Source organism: Equus quagga, chromosome 15 (assembly GCF_021613505.1).
Source record: "Equus quagga isolate Etosha38 chromosome 15, UCLA_HA_Equagga_1.0, whole genome shotgun sequence".
Classification (NCBI taxonomy): Eukaryota; Metazoa; Chordata; class Mammalia; order Perissodactyla; family Equidae; genus Equus; species Equus quagga.
This window is the reverse complement of record NC_060281.1, coordinates 1,949,494-1,969,614: the sequence shown is the minus strand read 5'-3', so window position 1 is coordinate 1,969,614 and position 20,121 is coordinate 1,949,494. Positions and strand designations below refer to the sequence as shown.

Below are 20,121 nucleotides of genomic sequence, written 5' to 3'. Positions count from 1 at the left end.
GTAAGAGGTTAGGGAGAACAGACTGGCACCTGGGAATGCCGGTCGGACAGGTTTTGATCCGTGGGTTTTAAACATTTGGGAAAGAATTTTGACACCAGATCTTCCTGAATGAGGGATCCCCTGCTTCTGATAAGAGTGCACCTTTCAAGTTCTGGTTGTGTCCTGGCCCTTGGGTTCTGTGGGGAGGTGGATCTTTAGTCCCGAGGCTGTTTCAGGTCACAATTTCTTCTTCTACACATGCTCTGGGTAGGTGACTTGGCAGTTTTTCTTAAAGACAATCCTCAGTCACTTTGTTGATAAGAGATGGGGTCCCTGGAACTGGCTCCAAATGGGCCAGCGATTACAACTCCAGGTGTCTCCAGCTTCCAGGATGGAGCCTGTTTCAGAACTGCAAGTGAATGACCACCCCTCCCCGCTCCCTCCCAAGGAAGAAACAGTCCGCCCAGTCACTTCTATTTCTGAGCTTCTGACGTTGCGCCAGCAGCGGCAGAGACAAGAACCACGCGAGGCCGCCTCCCCGCCAGACGTCTTCCCGGACGTCTTTCCGGAAGCCCTCGGCCACAGTCACGTGTCACACCGGGGGAGTTCCCAGCGGGCAGCGCGCGACGCCCTTCCGGAAGCCCCGCGGCCAGGGCCTCGCGCGGACAGGCCGGCTTCCGGGAAGCCCGGCGCATGCGCGCGGCGGCGCGGGCCCGGCCCCTTCCTGCGGCGCCCGGAAGTCGAGGCCCCGCCCTCCAGCCCTCCCCTCCCGCCGGCCGGGAGGTGCGTGCAGGCGGGCGGGCGGCCGGCGAGGGGGCGGGACACGTCGGCGCTGCCACCACCGCGCCGCTTCCTGGGCTGCGTCCCCGCGTCCGTCCCGCGGCGCCGCGCGTCCCGGCCCGGCTGCTGCCCGCGTCCGCCGCCGGGCCAGCCGCCCGCCGCCGCCGTGATGGCGACGCGCTCCTGCCGGGAGAAGGCGCAGAAGCTGAACGAGCAGCACCAGCTGATCCTGTCCCGGCTGCTGCGGGAGGAGGACAACAAGTACTGCGCCGACTGCGAGGCCAAAGGTGCGGGCGCCGCCGCGACCTTCGGGCCCGCGGTGGCGGGCGGCTATCCCCCGGCGCCCGCCGGGCCTCGCCCTCGCCGGATGCAGGGATGCAGGGATGGAGGGATGGAGGGATGCGGGCCGCGGGGGCGGGCTCCCCATTTCTCCCTGCGCCCCGGCCCGCCCCGGGGGCTCGGCCCGCCTCGGCTCCCGCGGGCTCCCCTCGGGGCTCCGGCCGCCGCCTCCCGCAGAGCCGGCCGGGTCGCTGGGCTGGGTCGGAGTTTGACCGAGTGGGCGGTTGGGAGGGGGCTTCAGGCTGGCGGTGAGCGGGCTTGGGGCCGGGTGTCAGCCGGAGCGACGGGAGCCTCGCGCCCGGACCAGCTGGGTGCGGGGGACGTGTGGACTCGGGTCGGTGTGCCCGTGCCCGGTGAGGGCGCGTTTCAGAGGTTCGGAATCGAAAGAACCCTAATTTTAGTTTGTTCGGTTGCAGGGCTTCTGCCCCAGCCTCGGAAATAGAGGCGCTATTTTTAGCCTATATGTTTTGGGTTTGGAGATCTGATGTATATTTAATGTCTTGTAAGTAATCTCACGAGACAGATGTTTCAGGTTTTTAAGAACCGGTCTCTCATATGGTTAGGAAGAGATCTTGCTCATTGGTGAGTTAGTTTATTTGGTGAGAAATAGGTAGGTCTCCGAAGCAGGACTCAGTCAGTCTTTGGGAATGTCATTTACGATTTCTGCCTTATTTGATCTATTGAAGCTTTACTGTTCTTCCTCAATGCTATATAAATGAGTCACGTTTCAGTAGGCTGGCGATGTTGGATTAGAGTAAGCCACACAACATCAGCAAATTACTAAGATGCCAGAGCAGGTACTGGAGTCGGGGAAGGTCGTGTGGGAATCCTGGAACTAGACCATTTTATGAAGGTCTTTTGAGTATCATGGTAACTTTATTGAGCCAGTCTTATATTTATTCTGTGTAACCTTTCAGGTGCTGAGTTAAAAATGCCTGAGTATTTGTTTACCTGGTATTGATTATGTGTGTGGTTTTTTGGGGGGAATACTGTTCTGTATTGAGGCCCATTTGCTCGCTCAATAAACACTGAAAAACAGGCCCTTAAAAGACCAGAAAAAGATAGGTGCTGAAGTTATAGAGTATGCATTTTGAGTAATAAGTAACATGGCCAAATAGAGATGCTAGTATATAGTAAATGTCTTTATTAAAAATCGAATATAACAGTTTCAGTCATTATCTCCCTTTAGGTATAGAAATCATTGAAAAATAATTTTTGTTCAAATTTCTTTCCCCCAAAATGGTACCTTATAAAATCAGATTTCTCAATAAAGCTTCCTAAAGTAATTTATGAGTTTTTTAAAAGTTATTATTTACTGCATGTTAACATTTACATTCACCTTTTTTAAGATGGGGGAAGGAGAATCATGTATTTCTCAAATGAGGACCAACATTTTATTTCTTCTGCCCTGAGGAGTAGGGAGCATTAGTTTAGCTCACTGTTTGTACTGCCACTGAGGTCGATAGATATGTGTTGAATAGATGTCTGTTTTATTTTGGTTTTGTTTGGTCTTTTGTTTGTGAGTTGTTTGCTTTTGAGAAGTGGAGGAGGTGGGAGAGAAGAGAAGAGTGTTCAGAGTTTGAGGGTGCAAGGTGAGGGGCATGAACTCCACAGTTAGGATTTATGAAGATGGTTATTTTTTCCTTGTTCTGCTAAGTCTGGAATGTTACAATGATCTAAATTATTTAACTACTTTATCTTGATCTTTCAGGAAAAAAATATCACAGTTAAGGCCACTTACTGGTTTCATTAGACTTGATTTCGTAGTTATAATAATGGAAATTTGACATGATTGGGCAATTGATAGAATTAAATATATTTTGTAAAGTTTTTGAGTGTTTGGTATGGTTCAATCCTATTATCGAGCTCTCTTAGTAGAATTCTTGGCTTCTTACATGATTTTGGGTCTATTATATATGCCAGATGACATAATAAATGTAGTTAGTGAAATTCTGATTAAATTTACTTTTGAAAAACATGCTAAGGGGCTCATTCTACAGCTCAGTTATTATGAATTCCATACTGTATATATGTATTGATGTTTTCTTCACTGTCTTGTAAACTACATCAAGCTTTTCATGTATTTTGAAACTATTTCCTAGCTGATTCAATTTTCTTTCTTTCAAAGAATGCTTCCCCCTTTGAGAGCCCGTACCAGAACTGAAGTCTAGGGTTAGTGATTACCCCGTTGTGTTGACTTATAATAGTTAGCAGAGGTGTGTCAGTGGGATTTTGACATTTTCTTACTGAGTCACCAGTGTGTGTTTCCTGAGGTGACTGTTTAGGAAGTAGGGAAGGAGAAAAGGATGGCATAGGTGCCAGTGTCCTGCTCTCCATCCTCCTCCTACCAAATCTGTTGAGCGACTGGAGAATAGGGCAGGCAGATGGAGCTGCCCTTCCTCTCCCTGGCCTCGATCATGACTCTGAGTTTTAAACCAGTTCTGTTGGTTGTTAGTTGGTGGCACGTTATGGAGCAGTGAGGATTGAGGGCCCTTTGCCAACTTAAAGTTTAGTTTTTGCTGTTTAAAGTTTCATCCACTGTTAATACTGGCTTTGATTCTGAACACACATAAGTTGCCATGAAAATGTGTCTCTTGCCTGATAAGTTTTGGGGTAGTCAGAAGCATGAGGTTTTTGAACCCTAGAGATGGTCTTGTCCCACCTGTCTGATATTGAGAGGTTAAGCTCCTCGTCCGCATGAAACACTCATTTCTTCATTCCTCAGATCTTGACTTGAGGGGACATGTTAAGCACTGTGTTGGACTATGAGGCTAAAACAATTTGTTTAGTTGGGGCTGCATTTTTGCAAATGAATAATCCCACAGCGTCGCACTGAGTGTTATAACAGTGGTTGTAAGAAGTAGCTGCTTCTCCACTGGTTTTGGGCAGCTGTCTCCCTTTCATCCTCGCTTTTGTCTGTCGGTGGTCTTCACGCTTCCTAGACTGCTGCCTCCAGGCCTTTGCACGTGGTGTTCCTTCTGCCTGGGAAGCTCTCTAACAGTTTTTTGTCTGATCAGTTTTGTCTGTCTTCCAGTTTTTGCTTAAATGTCTCTTCAAGGGAAATGATTCTCCCTGCTCCTTCCAGATTAGGTTAGACTTGCATTTATACACATAAGATGCACCCTGAATCTTTTAGTACACTTACCACAATTGCAATTAAACGCTGTTTGGGTTTTTACTAGGTAATCTGTAGTTCTGTTGGATTATAGCTGTAAGAGAAAAGAGACCTCGTCTGTCTCGTTCTGGCTTGTACCCCCGGCCCTCTGCACAGTGTGTGACATGTGGTAGGTAAATGTAACTCAGCAAATGTCTTTTGAATGAGTGGATGTGACTGAGCACAGAGCCAAGGGCAGGCAACGGGTTTTGTGGAAGTGAGTGCACATGTGGGCATGTCGAGTGACCCTGTTGGGAAAGATTCACAGGAGTGTGGTTCGAGCTGGGTTCTGAGGGTGGAGTGGGTTTTCACCAGATGGACAAGGAATCCAAGGACTCACACAGTCAGCTGCATGCACAAGGCACAGGTATATGAAAGAACATACGAGGTTTCCAGGTGGCCCTTTTTGATAAGCTTTCTTTAAGCACGATCAGATTTGGTGGTGGCAAGTCAGAGGAAGACCTGGAATGGTGAGAGATGGCAGGGAAGTCACCTAGTTATGACAGCAGTTCAAGCAAGAGTGTAAGAGGACCTGACCTCACTTGATGTCATGATGTCACAAATCAGGGTGCAGGGCGAGAATCAGAACCCTGTAGCTATTTTAAGGAATAGGGTGCTTACCACATCATTAAAGGGCCTAGAGGAGCAAAATCAGGGAGCCACTTCTGGACGTCTGGTTTCAAGGCCGTGCACTACTGCCACTGCTCCCACTGCCACTGCTCCCATTGCCACCGCTGCCATGGCTGCTTCTCCCCCGTAGGGCTGGGGCGCTCGCGGGGGAGCCAGGTTTGCTGCAACCGTTCAGTGCCCATTAGACGTTCTGTCACTTGCCTTACTGTAGGAAGATGGCCCTTGTCGCTCTTGTGCCTTCCGCGTGCAAATGGTTGGCAGACCTGTGCCTAACAGCTGGCCTTCAAGGGAGTCTTTTAGCTTGCTGACGTCTTCAGGAAGTAGAAGAATGAGAGGTGGTTGTGAGACCCAGTCCAGGAGTCCTCTGCAGGTGGAGAACTTCATGAAGTGTTCACTCTTTAAGTGTTCTTGTATAAACCTGTTTCAGAGTAGCTCCTACTAAAAGGTAAAGTTCACCTTGAGGCTCTGGAATTTGTGACGACGTTGGTGCTTGCAGGTCTGTGATTATAATTCGTCAGAAGAGACCTGCCAGTCTGAAAGTTCTCCCCGGTGCTAAACTTCAGTGTGATGGCTCTGTTGTGATTCTGCTGATCTTGAGTTTTTCCCTGATCATTGGGCGCAGGGCCCTGGTGTTGGAGCCGGTGGAAGTGTTTAAAGCTTGGACTGTGTGTCATCCCGCTCCTTTTTTCCCCTCTCGATTCTTCTTTGTCTTTTTTTTTAAGATTTTATTTTTTCTTTTTCTCCCCAAAGACCCCTGGTACATAGTTGTATATTCTAGTTGAGAGTCCTTCTAGTTAAGGCACGTGGGACGCCACCTCAGCATGGCCTGACGAGCGGTGCCATGTCTGTGCCCAGGATCCGAACCGGCAACACCCTAGGCCGCTGAAGCGGAGCGCGTGAACTTAACCACTCGGCCATGGAGCTGGCCCCCTTCTTTGTCTTTTTTTTAAGATTAAAATATTCTTTCATCACTAGATTTCATTAATTAAGGAAACCTGTGTCTCTAATTATTGCCGTAAAAGATATATTTAACCCCTACTGACCTTTGAGGACTTAAACCCATGCTCTCTTTAAGGCACAGTCAAATATGCAGCATTCTAATTATGTACTTTCTAAACTGAAGCCTTTTCCTGCTGCTGCTGCTACTACCACTTCTAGTCTTTGCACTGGATAGAATCAACTCATTTTTCTTTCCTTTTCTCAATAGAAGATAAACTTGGTGACCTTTTTGTTTAAGTTGTAATTATTATCAAAAATGTTGACTGCCTTCATTCTGACCACTGTAAAGAGTTGATTTAACAGACCTGTGATTCAGTAGGTAAATCAGTATTTCCTGGGCACTACAAAGATTAAATATCATGTCAGATACTGTTGTGTGTGCTAAGAAGTTTTGGGTGTGGTCCACAAACGACTTAGAGATCTCAGTACACATGAAACAACGATGGTTTGCAGTCTAACCTATGGGTAGACTCTAGATTCGTTAAAAGCTTAGTGATGGGAGAACTCACTGTGACTTGGAGAAGGTACAACTGTAGGGTTGAAAGTTCAAAACAGAACAGAACAAATAGTAACATTGCGTATATGCGTGTAAGTTAGTGATGCTTTCTTCCTGCAGGCCCTGTTGTGAGCACTTTACATGTGTTCATTCATTTCGTCTTCAAAACAACCTTTTGAGGTAGGTAGTATTATTATCCCGTGTCACAAAGGAGGAAATGCCACCCAACAAATGAGGCACACAGAGATTAATGAGCTTTCCCAAGGTTACCTAGCTAGAAAGTGGTAGGGCCAGGAACTTTTTCATTAGAAGACTAATTTTATTTATTTATTTATTTATTGGTGAGGAGGACTGGCCCTGAGCTAACATCCGTGCCAGTCTTCCTCTATTTTGTAAGTGGGATGCCACCACAGCCTGGCTCGATGAGCCGTACGTAGGTCTACGCCTGGGATCTGAAGCCATGAAGCCCAGGCCGCTGAAGCGGAGCACATGAACTTAACCACTATGCCACCAGGCTGGCCCCAAAAGAAAAAAAATTTTGATGGCTGCACTATTTCAGGCACTTTTTCTAGAAGCAGGGAGCAGGTAGATGAGGTCTATGCTCTAAAGGATCTCCTGCTCTGTTGGATCTACCATCTGTTGGAAGGAGGCCTGATTCACAAGGTTGGCCCTTGGCTGGCATCAGGAACCTGGATTTGGGGAGGGTCTCACCACCCTTAGTGATAAGCGTCAGTCACTATGCCTAAACTGCACAAGCAGTGTGGTTTATGCTGAACACCTGCTTTCCTTCTGGGAGTCTGGAATTTGCATATGTGCTAGGCACAGGTCCTGTGTGACTGCCTCCTGGTAAAAACCCTAGGTACTGAGTCTAATGAGCTTCCCTGGTTGGCAGCATTTCACACTTGTTGGAGCTCGTGGCTGGGCGAATTCAGTGTGTCAGTGCAACCCCACTGGAAGGGGACACCTGGACGTTTATGGCTGTTTTCTCCTGGACTTCACTCCATGCCGCTCTCCCCTTTGTGGACTGTACTTGGCATCCTTGTACTGTAATAAGTGACAGCCATGAGGACACTGTCTGTGGAGTCTTGTGAGTCCTCTCAGCAAATTACTGAACCTGAGGGTGGTCTTGTGAGCCTCCCAGAACGATTGATAGTCGCGATTTTCCTCCAGCATGTTGTGCAGGATGTGTCAGAGTCTCAGCGTCTCTCAGCTCTGGAGCCTAGCCTGCTAGCAAGGGTGCGGCCCAGGGGAGCAGGTCTGAGCATTAGAGGAAGCTCTGGCTTTCCTGGGTGGCATGGAGGTGGGGCTCTGGACTGTGGAGTCCACATTTGAGCCCCGGAGGTCTGGTTCTCGAGCTTGTGGTGTTAACCAGTGTTCGCCGGCGTGAAGTGAAATATGCTTGTGCAGTTGAAGTTTTGTGATAGAAGAGAGTGTTGTTGGGAAGACATGGTCACCTCCCAGCGGAGTTCACATGTCTCTCCAGGAAATTGTTGCCCAGTGTGCTCAGTGTGCACGGTGTCTTTGTTTTAACTTGTGTCTCTGCATTTAATAGCAGAACCACTGTAGCTTCAAAATACTGGTAGAAACAAAATAGAATTTTTTTCTCATCACTAAACTTTATTCTACAAATTGATTGAATCTGTAGACATGTCCTTTAGTGATTTTGGTTTTGTCTTCCATATTGCGTCTTTATTTTCTATTTCTGCCGTTATGTCCTTAGGTCAGGTGCTGGTCACCTACCCTGGCTTTTGCTGTCATAGAAACAGTATGATAGAGTTGAAACAGCACTGGCCTGGGTGAGTTAGTAAAGCTAGATTTGAGTCCAAGCTTTGCCTCTGACTTGCTTGGTGACCTGTTGTCCCTGTCTTCATGGAGCCTTACTACAAAGATTGATTTCAGCTGTGACATGGTCTTTGTTCTTTTCTGAATCCCATGTCTCTTGTCACTTCTATGTCCGTATTTACTATTATTGTTAATTTTATTTATTTATTTATTTTTTGAGGAAGATTAGCCCTGAGCTAACATCCGCTGCCAATCCTCCTCTTTTGGCTAAGGAAGACTGGCCCTGAGCTAACATCCGTGCTCATCTTCCTCTGCTTTATATGTGGGACGCCTACCACCGCATGGCTTGCCAAGCAGTGTCATGTCCTTACCTGGGATCCGAACTGGCGAACCCCGGGCCGCCAAAGCGGAATGTGCGAACTTAACCCCTGCGCCATCAGGCTGGCCCTTGTTAATTTTTTAAAATTTCTGTTTTTGAGGGTTTATACTTTTGGGTTTTATTTAACTTTGAATCATCATCAAACCTTTATACTTTTTAAAGCTTTTCACTGATGACTTAGGTCTTGCTGCACAGATTTACCTGGTATTATCTTTAATTTGTCTCAAGCCATATCATGGAACTCACAGGAATATTCCTCACAGGTTAAGGAATCCTTTTGTTTGGAACTTTTCCACTTTAATACTGTCTTGGAGTGATGAGAGTCGAGTCAAGGAAACCACCACCTCTTCCAGTCAGCTTCTACGGCCCAAGACCCTTTTATTCATCAGTTTAAAGAAGAGACCTAGCAGTATGTTAAATTTTCGGTCACCATGTACATTTATCAATGTCAGTATTTTCTGCCTAAGCTATTAGGTAGAATTATGTTAACTCTGAATGGCATTTAGCTATAGTACCATGTAGAAATGATTTTAAAAAATAAATCACTTAAAACAGAGCTTAGAAGATGCTGTTGGAAATTTGTGCTAATTTCGTGTTCACATATATTTTGAGTGGTAAATGTGAGGACTTTCAGAGTCCAAAGGGGAGAGTTTTAGAAGCTTTGTAGTAATCCTCCGTTCTCTGTGCCCCTCGGCCCCACTCAACAGGTTTGGTCTCCATTTCACAAGAGATCCAACTGATTGCTTTTAGGAGTGATTGATGGTAGACCTTCCTATATCTGTCATTGATCTTTTGTAAAGAATGCATTTCAAGGACCAGTGATGAGCTCAGACCCAAACTTAAAAAGAAAATAAAGGAGATTTAAAAAATTCTGTGAGAAATCATATTTAAGATAGCTTTATCTTCCAGTATAAGAAAATTCATTAAAAATTATGGTTTAGTCTAGATGTTTTTTAGTTCATGCATTTCCACTCTTGAGAGTCGCTTTTGGTGTAGGGTGGTGATGGTGTCCAAGTGGTGCCAAAAAACTACAAGTATGTTTATTGAAGTGAAGTGATCATTACTGTTGTATTAACTTCCTATCACTGCTCTAACAAATTACCAAAACTTAGTGGCTGAAAACAACACAAGTTTATCATCTTACAGCTCTGTAGGTTAGAATCCAAAATGAGTCTTACTGAGCTTAAATCAAAGGTGTTCCTTCTGGAGGCACTAGGGGAGAATCTGGTCCCTTCTCTTTTTCCAGCTTCTGGAGGTCGCCTGTGATGTCTGCTTCATGGCTCCTCCTCCGTCTTCACATCTCTCTCTGCTTCCATCATTGCATCTCCTTCTCTGGCTCTTTTGAGGACCCTTGTCAGTACATGGGTTTTACCTGGATAATCCAGCATAATACCGTCTAAGTGTCCTTTACTTAAAATCACCCGTGAAGCCTCTTTTTTCGTAGAAGGTAACATATTTCCAGATTCCAGGGATTGGAACATGGACGTCTTTGGGGGCCATTACTCTGCTTATCACTAGTGGATTTGTGATAAAAATTGTATATTGAACCTAGATTTTTATAAGAAGTACTGCTTTGGATGTATTTAAGATGGCATAGGATGGTGAAGTGAATACAGTTTAAATTAGCCGTTCTCACAGATACTACTTTAAAAGTATCATACACATGCAAGAGTCATTTAACAAACTCTTTGCAACATGATCATTTATGTAGAAAATCCTTAGAAATTTACAAAAGAAGCTATTAGAACCAGTAATTGAGTTTCTCAAGGTTGCAGGAATCAAGATAAATATAGAAAAAAATAACTATACTAGCAACAAACGGTTGGAAGTTGAAATAAAAATTACCATTTACAGTAGTATGAAAATATAAAAACTTAGAGATAAATTTAACAAAATGCATGTGAGATTTGTACACCAAAAACTACCAAAGATTGCTGAGAGAAACTAAAGAATACCTAAAGAAATGCAGAGATATATCCTGTTTATGGATTAGAAGACTCTATCTTTATGTTACTTCTCTTGAAATTAATCTATAGATTCAACATGATCCCAGTCAAAATCCCAGAAGACTTTTATGTAGAAACTGACAGGCTGATTCTGAAATTTATAAATAAATGCAAAAGACCCCCCCAAAAAATCTAAACAGTTTTGAAAAAGAACGTTGGAGTTCTTATACAGCCTGACTTCAACAGTTATTGTAAAGGTACTGTAATCAAGACAGTGTGTATTGGTGTAAGGAGAGTCATAGATCAGTGGAACAAAATAGGTAGTCAAGAGGGACTAGCCCCGTGGCCGAGTGGTTAAGTTTGCGTGCTCTGCTTCAGTGGCCCAAGGTTTCGCTGGTTCAGATCTTGGGTGCGGACATGGTACCACTCATCAGGCCGTGCTGGGGTGGCATTCCACATAGCACAACCAGGGGCACTCACAACTGGAACATACATCTTTGTACTGGGGGCTTTGGGAAGAAGAAGGAAAAAAAAAGATTGGCAACAGTTGTTAGCTCAGGTGCCAACTTTAAAAAAAAGAAAAAATAGGGCATAATCAAGAAATCCACTCACATATAGGGTCAGTTAATTTTTAACAGAAGTGCCAAGGTTATTCAATAGGGAAAGGATAGTCTTTTCAGCAACAACAACAAAAGAATGTACTTTGACCCTTTCTTCACACCATGCACAAAAATTAACTTGAAATGGATTAAAAAAACTTGACAGCTAGGGGCTGGCCCCATGGCTGAGTGGTTAAGTTCGCGCGCTCCGCTGCAGGCGGCCCAGTGTTTCGTTGGTTGGAATCCTGGGCGCGGACATGGCACTGCTCATCAAACCACGCTGAGGCAGCGTCCCACATGCCACAACTAGAAGGACCCACAACGAAGAATATACAACTATGTACTGGGGGGCTTTGGGGAGAAAAAGGAAAAAATAAAATCTTTAAAAAAAAAAAAAACTGACAGCTAAAACCATAAAACTTCCAGAAGAAAATATAGGAAAAAAACCTATGGGACCTTGCGTTTGGCAAAGATTTTTTGGATAGGACACAAAAACACAATCCAGAAAGATAAAATTGAGAAAATGGACTTCATCAAAATTAAAAATACTGCTTTTCAAAAGACAATGTTAAAAAAATGAAAAAGAAAACTGTAGACTGGGAGAAAACATTATATCTGATAAGGCCCTTCATTCAGAATATATAAAGAAGTATTGCAGCTTAAGACAAGATAAGACATGAGCTTGAGTGCTCATAGCAGGTTTATTCATCGTAGCTCAACACTGGGCACAGTCCGCATGTCCGTCACTTGGTCAGTGGATAAGCACACGGGTACATCCTGCTGTGGAATACGGCTTTGCAGGGTAAAGGAGCGTTCTTGTGATGCAGTCAGTAACATGGATGAGTCTTAGAATCCTTATGCTTAGTGCAGGAGTCCACGTACAAAAGACTACGTAACGTATGCTTCCAATTATATGGAGTTCTGGAAAGGGTAAAACTCATAGGAACAGGAAATAGATCAGCGGTTTCCAGGGGTTGGGGCTGAAGGTGGTGAGCTGCTTTTCAAAAGTAAAGCGATACATCGTTTTATTCATTTGGTGATATTAACAGTTGCTGTAGATTATATAGCAGTTTCTCAATTATTTTATTTGAATCTGCACAGCATGTACATTCCTATTTTCCTTTTCCATGAAAATAAATTTAATCATCTGAGTAAAGATTTTGCAAAAGTAAAACTCTTCTTGATCCTGACTTAAAGGATGAAGAATCCTTGATTGATGCCTTTTTTTCTTTTTTGCCAAGTCCATTAGAATACCAATAGGTACTTTAAAAACTTTATGGAAATCACTGGTTTAGCTTTTTGTTCTCTTGGGCAGTTGTGTTATTCATTTACAGCTCTAAAGTTCCTTGTGGCATCTTTAGGACATCAGTTTTTTGATACCTCTAGGGTACGGGATTTTCTACTAGGCACTGTGATAATCTATAGGGATGCAATGTAAATACAGTCTATAGATAAGATTGTCCTAATAGCCAAAAGAATACCACTGAAGTACTTTTAGTTATTACAAGGAGCTATACAACTTTTTGGTTCTATGATATTGGAATTTTTTGTTGTGAGACAAGTGGCCCACTTCTTAGGACTTGGACATCATTATTTGGGGGAAATTCAAATCATAATAAGGCAACCTGGGACCCTTTCACAGGGAGCCTTAAGTTTCTGATGTTCTCTTCCAGCTTAGTAAACTACTTAGGGCGAGACTGTGCCTACTTTTATCTTTTCCTGTTCCAGAAAGTTGTTAAGTAGGATCATATCATTAATCATGCATCTGCTGCAACTTCTTGAAATTTGTTGAAAAATTTAAAATTAATTTGTTACGTGTTTGTCCATATAAGGAAGTCCTCTGTCAAAGATTTGAACATTTTCTCCTTTTAATGGCATTCTATTTTGCTGAGATGAGTTACTGCTCTATTAAGATGCCCTTTCAACATCTAGACTTTATAATCAAAGAGGGGCTTTCTCAAATTTATGTCTTCTCTTAGTTAATTCTTTCTTGTTGTTGACTAATATTCTGTTTTCAATGTCAACAAAGTGGCAGGTCTTTTTCCTGAGATTAGCTTGCACCAATCTAGGGTTCATGACAGTAGGACATGTATTTGAATAGGTAAATCAGGACAAAGTTGTGGATTACATTCAGTGGCAGACAGTGGAGCGTGGACTTGATGCAGTACATAATAGGGCCTGCACCAACTTACCATCCGTTTGTCCGAAACTAAACTCTGCACACTGAATAAAACAAAGCAGAAAGATGAGTTTATTTCAGGGCTTCCGACTGGCAAGCCAGGAAACTCAAGGCTGTAGGAGCAACGAGTTCCGAGTTGCTCACAGACTAAGCGATTTTATGGGATAAATGTGGAAGTTGTTTGGCTTTTCCAGCTGATTGGTTGCCTAGTGGTCATCTTTCTTATTTGGATCAGGATAGCTGAGTCAGGGGAAGGAGGGGTCCAGAGAGGGCGTGAACAGACTTGGCGTTGGGGATTAGCTGGTGTCCTCTGCTCGTTTCTGGGAAGAGCGTAAATTCCTGTAAGGTTAGGTTAAGTTTCCTCTATGTGCCTGTGTTGACATCTCCATTTTGTCTTGGACACAAGTGACTCCATTTTAGTTTTGTTCTGCACCCTCTAGTGTTGACAGTATGAAGTCACCTCTTACATAGGTGGTTGGATTTTAAAATCAGCTTTGGCTGGGCTTTAAAACCCGTTAAAGAATAGTATACATGATTTTTATATCTCTAACCCTGTATAATTATGAAAACTAAAATTTCAGCACCTCAGAATAGTTAGAGTTCATTAAAGGAAAGAAACAAAGGGAAGTTTCTGTGTTTTACACTGTTCTACTTAAAGTTGAGTGTCACGTCCTTCCTGGTGAATGGGATGTAGGGGAGTGTTCCTCATCGTTTCTCCTTGACAGCCTGGTTTCCTGTATACAGTTTCAATATTAAACTTGTATAATCTTAGTAACTGTTGATATGTTAATAGGATTATCTGTGATGACTGTTGCATGATGTGATGTATATGGAGCATTTATACAGAGTTTGATACCTAGTGGATAGTCAGTAAATGTTGGATTTGAATCTAAGTCTTGCATAATTAGACCCACAAACAACTCTGCAGTTGAACAGCAGTAGAAAAGAGCCTGGTTGGAGATAAATTGAAGTGTGTGGAATTAAGGTCAGGTTTCTGAAATCTCTTGACTCTTACTCTGTCTGCCAGAGTGAGCCTTGAAGATAAAGATAAACGGATACTGTCCCACGTGCAGTGTTCGTTCACCGACCGTTTCGGCTGTGCCCTTTGACTGGGTCTTTGAAGAGGAATGAGACGTGGGGCCTGCTCTCCCAGTGAAAACTGTGGGATTGTGTTTGACCAGAGCACTTAGCAGATGTTAATTCGCTCTCCTGTGACTCGAGAGCCTTGTGTGTTCTGCTTTTGCATCAGTACTTCATGGAATTCCCCGGCAGTTCCAAGGGTATTAGAGATGGGAGCCCTGAAACTTAGAAGGATTCCCAGCTTGGCCAGAGCTGCCACGGTGCCAGGACTCTCACCGACATCGGCCAGACTCTGGAGGCCGTTGTGCTGCCTCTCACGTCAGATGTTCGTCTTGGTGTGCTGGAGTGGACCATGAGGGGTTTTCAGAAGCTCCTGTAACTGTTCTCGATGCCCCTGGCCAGAGCGCTTTCTCTGGCTGCCCTCCTGTGGGCCTCCCTGGCTCCTGCTCAGCCTGCCGGGGCCCTGCAGAGAGGAGGAGGCATCTGTGGAGGCGAGGCTTACAGGGCTCCTAGTGTTGAGGTGAAGGAGTCTTGGATGAGTAATCTAGTGTAGGAAGGTTGGCAATCCATATTTGTTTTACTTCATCTCATTTCATTTCAAAATTCAGTAAGAAAGCTGATCTGCTCCGTGCCCACCTGGGCGGATCTCAGAGTAGTTGAGATGTGTGCTGACGAACGTTTTTGCAAGGCACATTTAAGAGACATGACAGTTTTGTTAACATGTTGATATAGACGTTGAAGAGATTGTCTTATAAACACCTTTTTAATGTGCCCTTGATAACTGAATTTCAAAAATAAAGCAAAAAGCGTTTTTGTTTTCTTTTTCCTTCTAATTCCTTTTTAAGAGACCTGTCCAAGGTTCCGATGGGAGAAGACTTCCTCCTCCTCATTTTGCCTGTTTTATTGTTGTGAAATTTTTCTGAATTTTAAATAGTTTTTTTCACTTAGAAGTTGTAATTGATCGCCTCATGAGGGTTAACTTTTTGATGTAATTATTGTAGGATGTAAAAAAAGGATTAATTTCTATCCAAATGTTTGGTACAGACACTTTTCTTTGTAATATGGTGTCCCTTTCTATTTTCATTAAATTATTAATTTTATAAGCAAAGATTACTAGTCTGCTATTACTCCCCGCATATTGTCAGATTAAAATAAATGTTTTTTCCCTGTGAAAATTCTGCTCAACCATTGTATAGAAGCAGTTTTCTCTTTCTTGTTTATTTACTGAAAATTAGTTATTTGGAATTTTTTTTCAGTGGAGACAGTGATTTCACTTCTGTGGATAAGGCACAGCTGTTGGTGATTGCTTTCTTTTCTGGACTTTTATCACTTGTCCCAAATTTAGGCAATTATACTTTTGACTGTTTTTAACTTAGTTGTTAAAATACGCCTGTATGCATCAGGAAACAAAGGTTTTAACCTAAAATAAATGTTTCTCTAGTTTTCAAAAAATAGTTGAGTCCAGTTTCCAGTCTGGCCTCCACACTGGAGAGAGCTTCAAGTCTTCATCCTGTGCTGACAACAAGTAAAAAGCCGAGCGCGCTGAAAAGTCAGCGTCTCTTCCTGGCTCCTTCCTAAAAGTGGGGTCATGCGGCAAACCGCAGACTCTGGTGTTGGAGAGACCGACAGAAGAATACAGAGCGTCACGAGTCCAGTCTCAGTCTGTGGGAGCCAGGACTGGGGCAGGCAACCCTGAGCTGACTGACCGACTGTGGCTGGAGGCTCGCATGCACGAGGCTGAGTCGAAAACTCTGGGGGCCTCAGTCGTGCGGGGAGTTCCCACACTTGTGCGACCTTTACCTCTAGGGGCTCAACACAGTGACCATGGGAGGAAAATCTCCTGGTGCTTCTGGCAGGGGAAGGGGAAAAGGAACCATTTTGAAATACACCAGAGCGTTCTGTTCTTCTTAGCAAGGTCTGCCTTCAGAAACTGTTTAACTAGAGCTTGACTGACCTGGGGAGGGAAAGGAGCTGACGTCAGCCAGCCATCTCTGGCCTTTCCCGTGAGAGAAGGGAAGTCCCAGCTCCAGCCTACTCTTGGCATCCTGTCTCACTGAGGAGGAGAACTGAGAAGATGTGTGAAGGTCACAGTACAGGGGCAGGGGCTCCCTGGAAGACTGGGACCTAATCCTGGACTACAGGTCGTTTCCCCTCCCCACACCTACCACCACCTTTCTAAAGGCCTGTGCACAGCAGTTACTGTGTTTACCCCGTGCACCGTGCCCGCCTATCAAGAAAAAGTGCCAAGGCGTACGAAAAGGCAAAAAAATAGGTGAGGTTCTTAAATTTCACGGTGAAAATGTTATCCAATATCTGAAGTATGGTAACAGGCTGCCAGCCGACACCTTGTGAGATGTAAATGTAATTAGAAAAACATGTAAACATATATTCATATGTTTAACTGAATGTGTAAAACACATATGTATATGTAGCTTAATATGTAAATGGCTTAAGTTACTCCATGTTAGGATTGAATAAACTTACTCGTTTGCATCAAATCTATACTAAATTCTCTTAGTTTGAAGGTTCTGATGTTTTTGTGGAGGGGATATCAGTCCCAGATGATACTGTTCCCCAGAGCTAAGGGACAGAACTTGAGACTGGTCCCTCAGCTGAGCTTTCATCCTTATGGCAGACCTCGAATATCCACATTCAGATTCTTTTAGAATTCACATGAAGGAGCATTGTACTGATTACTGACATTTCATATATGTTTGTGTCCCTTGAAAATATTTTAAATGTAGGTTGTAATTATTCTTTATATTAAACCTGGGTTTAATGTCTCTTTACCAAGTTGATGGGAAAAAGTTTGGGAGGGGGGACTCTTCTAAGGTAAAGGGAACTTAAGAGACATAACCAGTCATAGTGCGTGGTCCTTGAGAGGATGCTTTTTTCTTTTTTATAATTTTATTGAGGTCATAATAGAAACTAACACTGAAATTTCAGTTGTACATTATTATTTGTCAGTCACCATATGTATGTACCGCTTTACCACTTACGCCCACCCCCCAGCTACTTCCCCTGGTAACACTAATCTGTTCTCTTTGTCCATGTGTTTGTTTATCTTCCGCATATGAGTGAAATCCTACGGTGTTTGTCTTTCTCTTTCTGGCTTATTTCTCTTAGCATAATACCCTCAAGGTCCAGCCATGTTGTTGCAAAAGGGACGATTTTTGTCTTTTTTATGGCAGAATAGTATTCCATTTTGTGTGTGTGTGTGTGTGTGTGTGTGTGTGTGTGTATGTATGTACACCACATCTTCTTTATCTATTCATCCACTGATGGGCACTTGTGTTGCTTCCATGTCTTGGTTATTGTGAATAATGCTGCAGTGAACATAGGGGTGCATAAGTGAGAGGATACTTTTTTGAACAAGACCTTTACAAAAACATTTTTTTTGGAAGTGCATTTGTGGGAAATAGAATACATATTGAATATTAGGTGACATTGAGAACTTATTGTTAATTTGGTAGGTGTGATAATGATATTGTGGTTATGAGGAAAAAGTTCATATTTTTTATAAGTTTATACTGAAGTATTTAGGGGTGATGTGTTGATGCCTGAAATTACTTTAAGATACTTCAACATTAAAAAAGATGAAAATATGGCAAAATATTAACAATTGTTGAATCTGGACAGTGGATGTCTGGGTATTTATTATACTATTCTTTCTGTATTTGAAAAATTTTGGTAATAAAAATTAACAAAGAAAAGATTCTAATTTTTGTGCCTAAAACAAACTCAAACAAGCTACCAAAAAACGGGGGACCCGTCTGGATTTAAAAATGTTCTCTTCACTTTGGTTTGCAGGTTTTTTTTTTTCCACTTGGAAGAATAGCATCAATTAGCTAGTCGCCACTGACAGTGTATGTCTGGATATTTCTGTATGCTTGTACTGAGTGACTGGTTTTCAGCCTGTGTCAACTATTCTGAACATGCTCCGAGTCTGTGTAAACATACCAAGAGAACAAAAGAAGTTAAAAAAAATTCAAATAAACTGTTATTGCAAAGACACTGTGATTAAGGAGTAATTAAATTAGCTGTTGGCTCTTTATGGTAGACCCCTAATCATTTTAGGATGCTGGTCAGAAAAGGGTAATCATGGAGCTGTTCTAGCTTTGTCTGGCTGTTTGAAAATGCAATAATGAATGTTCCTCTAATTTTACTTCTCCATCATCCTGTTTTCCAAGAACACATTGAAAAGAACTGCCACAAACCATGAAGATACACTCGAACATCTAATATCACTCATGATCTGGATTTTATCCAGAGGTTACTTAAAGAAGTATTCATTTCACAGGTATTTTCTGAGCACCTGTTATGGCACCTGTTATGTTAAGGGACAACTGCTAATTGCCGTACGAATTGAAGTTCTGTAAGGTGTGTGAATCCTGACCCCAAGGCTTTCTGCATTATTTAGGACTTTCCTTTGGAGGGGATAGAAACAGAACTAGAAGTAACTTCAGCAAAATAGCACTGGGCATTGGTGTTTTTAATCAGAAGGGAAGGGAGGCTTGCCTCCCAGGACTCGGTTCTTGACCCTCTCTCTGTTTGCATTCACTCTTTTGCTGGTCTCCTCTTGTCTCTTGATTTTAACTATCGATTCTAAGTTGACTCCCGGATATGTATTTTCAGGCCCAAAGACCTCCTCCCAGAACTCCATGCTGGTGTATCCAGTTGCCTGTGCTTGTTCATTCAGCAGCTCCAAATTAGCATGTCTTAATTGAATTCTTGAGCTTTCTCATCTAAGTATGCTCCTTGGGCAGTCTTCCCTATCTTACTCTGCCCTTTTGCTCTGGCCCAGAACTTTGGCGTTGTCCCCATGCTGACTCCAGTGGTCTCCCAGCTTTGTTCTTACCTGCTGTGGTCTGTTCTAACACTGCTGCCAGGGTGATCTTTGAAAAGGTAAGTCAGATCAGTTAGATCATTTCACGGCCATACCTGAGACCGCCGTTGTTTTTGTCTGTCAGAGTAAAAGCCAGTGCCCTTGCAGTGGTCCACGCTGCCCTGCTTGCTCTTGAGGGTCCTCATCAGGCTTCTGTGTGTGTGTTCACACTGCTCTTCCCAATCCCCGGGGTGTTCTTCATCCAGACACACATGCATGTGTGTGGTGGGCCTCCTCACCCGGGTTAGGTCCTCACTCAAATATGTTATATACTTAACTTTGTTAAACATTTGTTTCCCTTTCTAGAATGTAAGAAGTCACAGATTTTTGTCTTTTTTGTTCTGTGCCTAGAATATTTCCTGGCACATAAGTATTTGTTGAATGAGTAAATGACAGGAGGGGGAGGAGCATGCTGGGCACAAGAATAATGTATATTGCCAGTTTAAGACACTCTCTACAAAAGATAAATAGCCATAATACAAGCAATATGAAAATCTAAGTTATCTCAGTGGTCTTAGAAATACTTCATAGGTGACTATGACTTTGGTGGTTTTCTTTCTGGAAAATAAGACCTCACCCAATATTTCTCTTTTTCTAACTTTCTTTTTTAGCCTATGTAAAACTTTGTTTAGTCAGATTTATAAAAGCCACTGGCTTTGAATACTGTCATCATATATTCTTTTTGTATCTTTAAGTTGAGGTTGTTTTAGTAGGGCCTCAGCACAGAACACAGAACCCTCCCTGTGTCTTGATAGGAATGCTTTCATACGGGAAATCAGGTACTTATGAAAGCCCTGGGAGGGGCAGAAGAGGGGGCTCCAGGCTGAGCCTCCAGGAGTGACTCCCACATCGCGGCAGAAGAGGGGGTGCTCCAGGCTGAGCCTCCAGGAGTGA

At 43.4% G+C, this 20,121-nt stretch overlaps 1 protein-coding gene across 2 annotated transcripts in view; it reads left to right on the top strand.

The window, feature by feature from the left end:
- Positions 1–742: 742 nt before the first annotated feature.
- The window catches only part of SMAP1 (small ArfGAP 1), a 160,322-nt gene continuing 140,943 nt past the window's right edge, over positions 743–20,121 (top strand). The window contains exon 1 of one of the 2 annotated variants that reach the window (XM_046639545.1): positions 743–1,046. In XM_046639545.1, coding sequence (XP_046495501.1) covers positions 929–1,046 — 118 coding nt within the window. In that variant the 5' untranslated portion in view covers positions 743–928. The remainder of the gene's footprint in view (positions 1,047–20,121) is intronic. The other variant, XM_046639546.1, reaches the window with a different exon arrangement.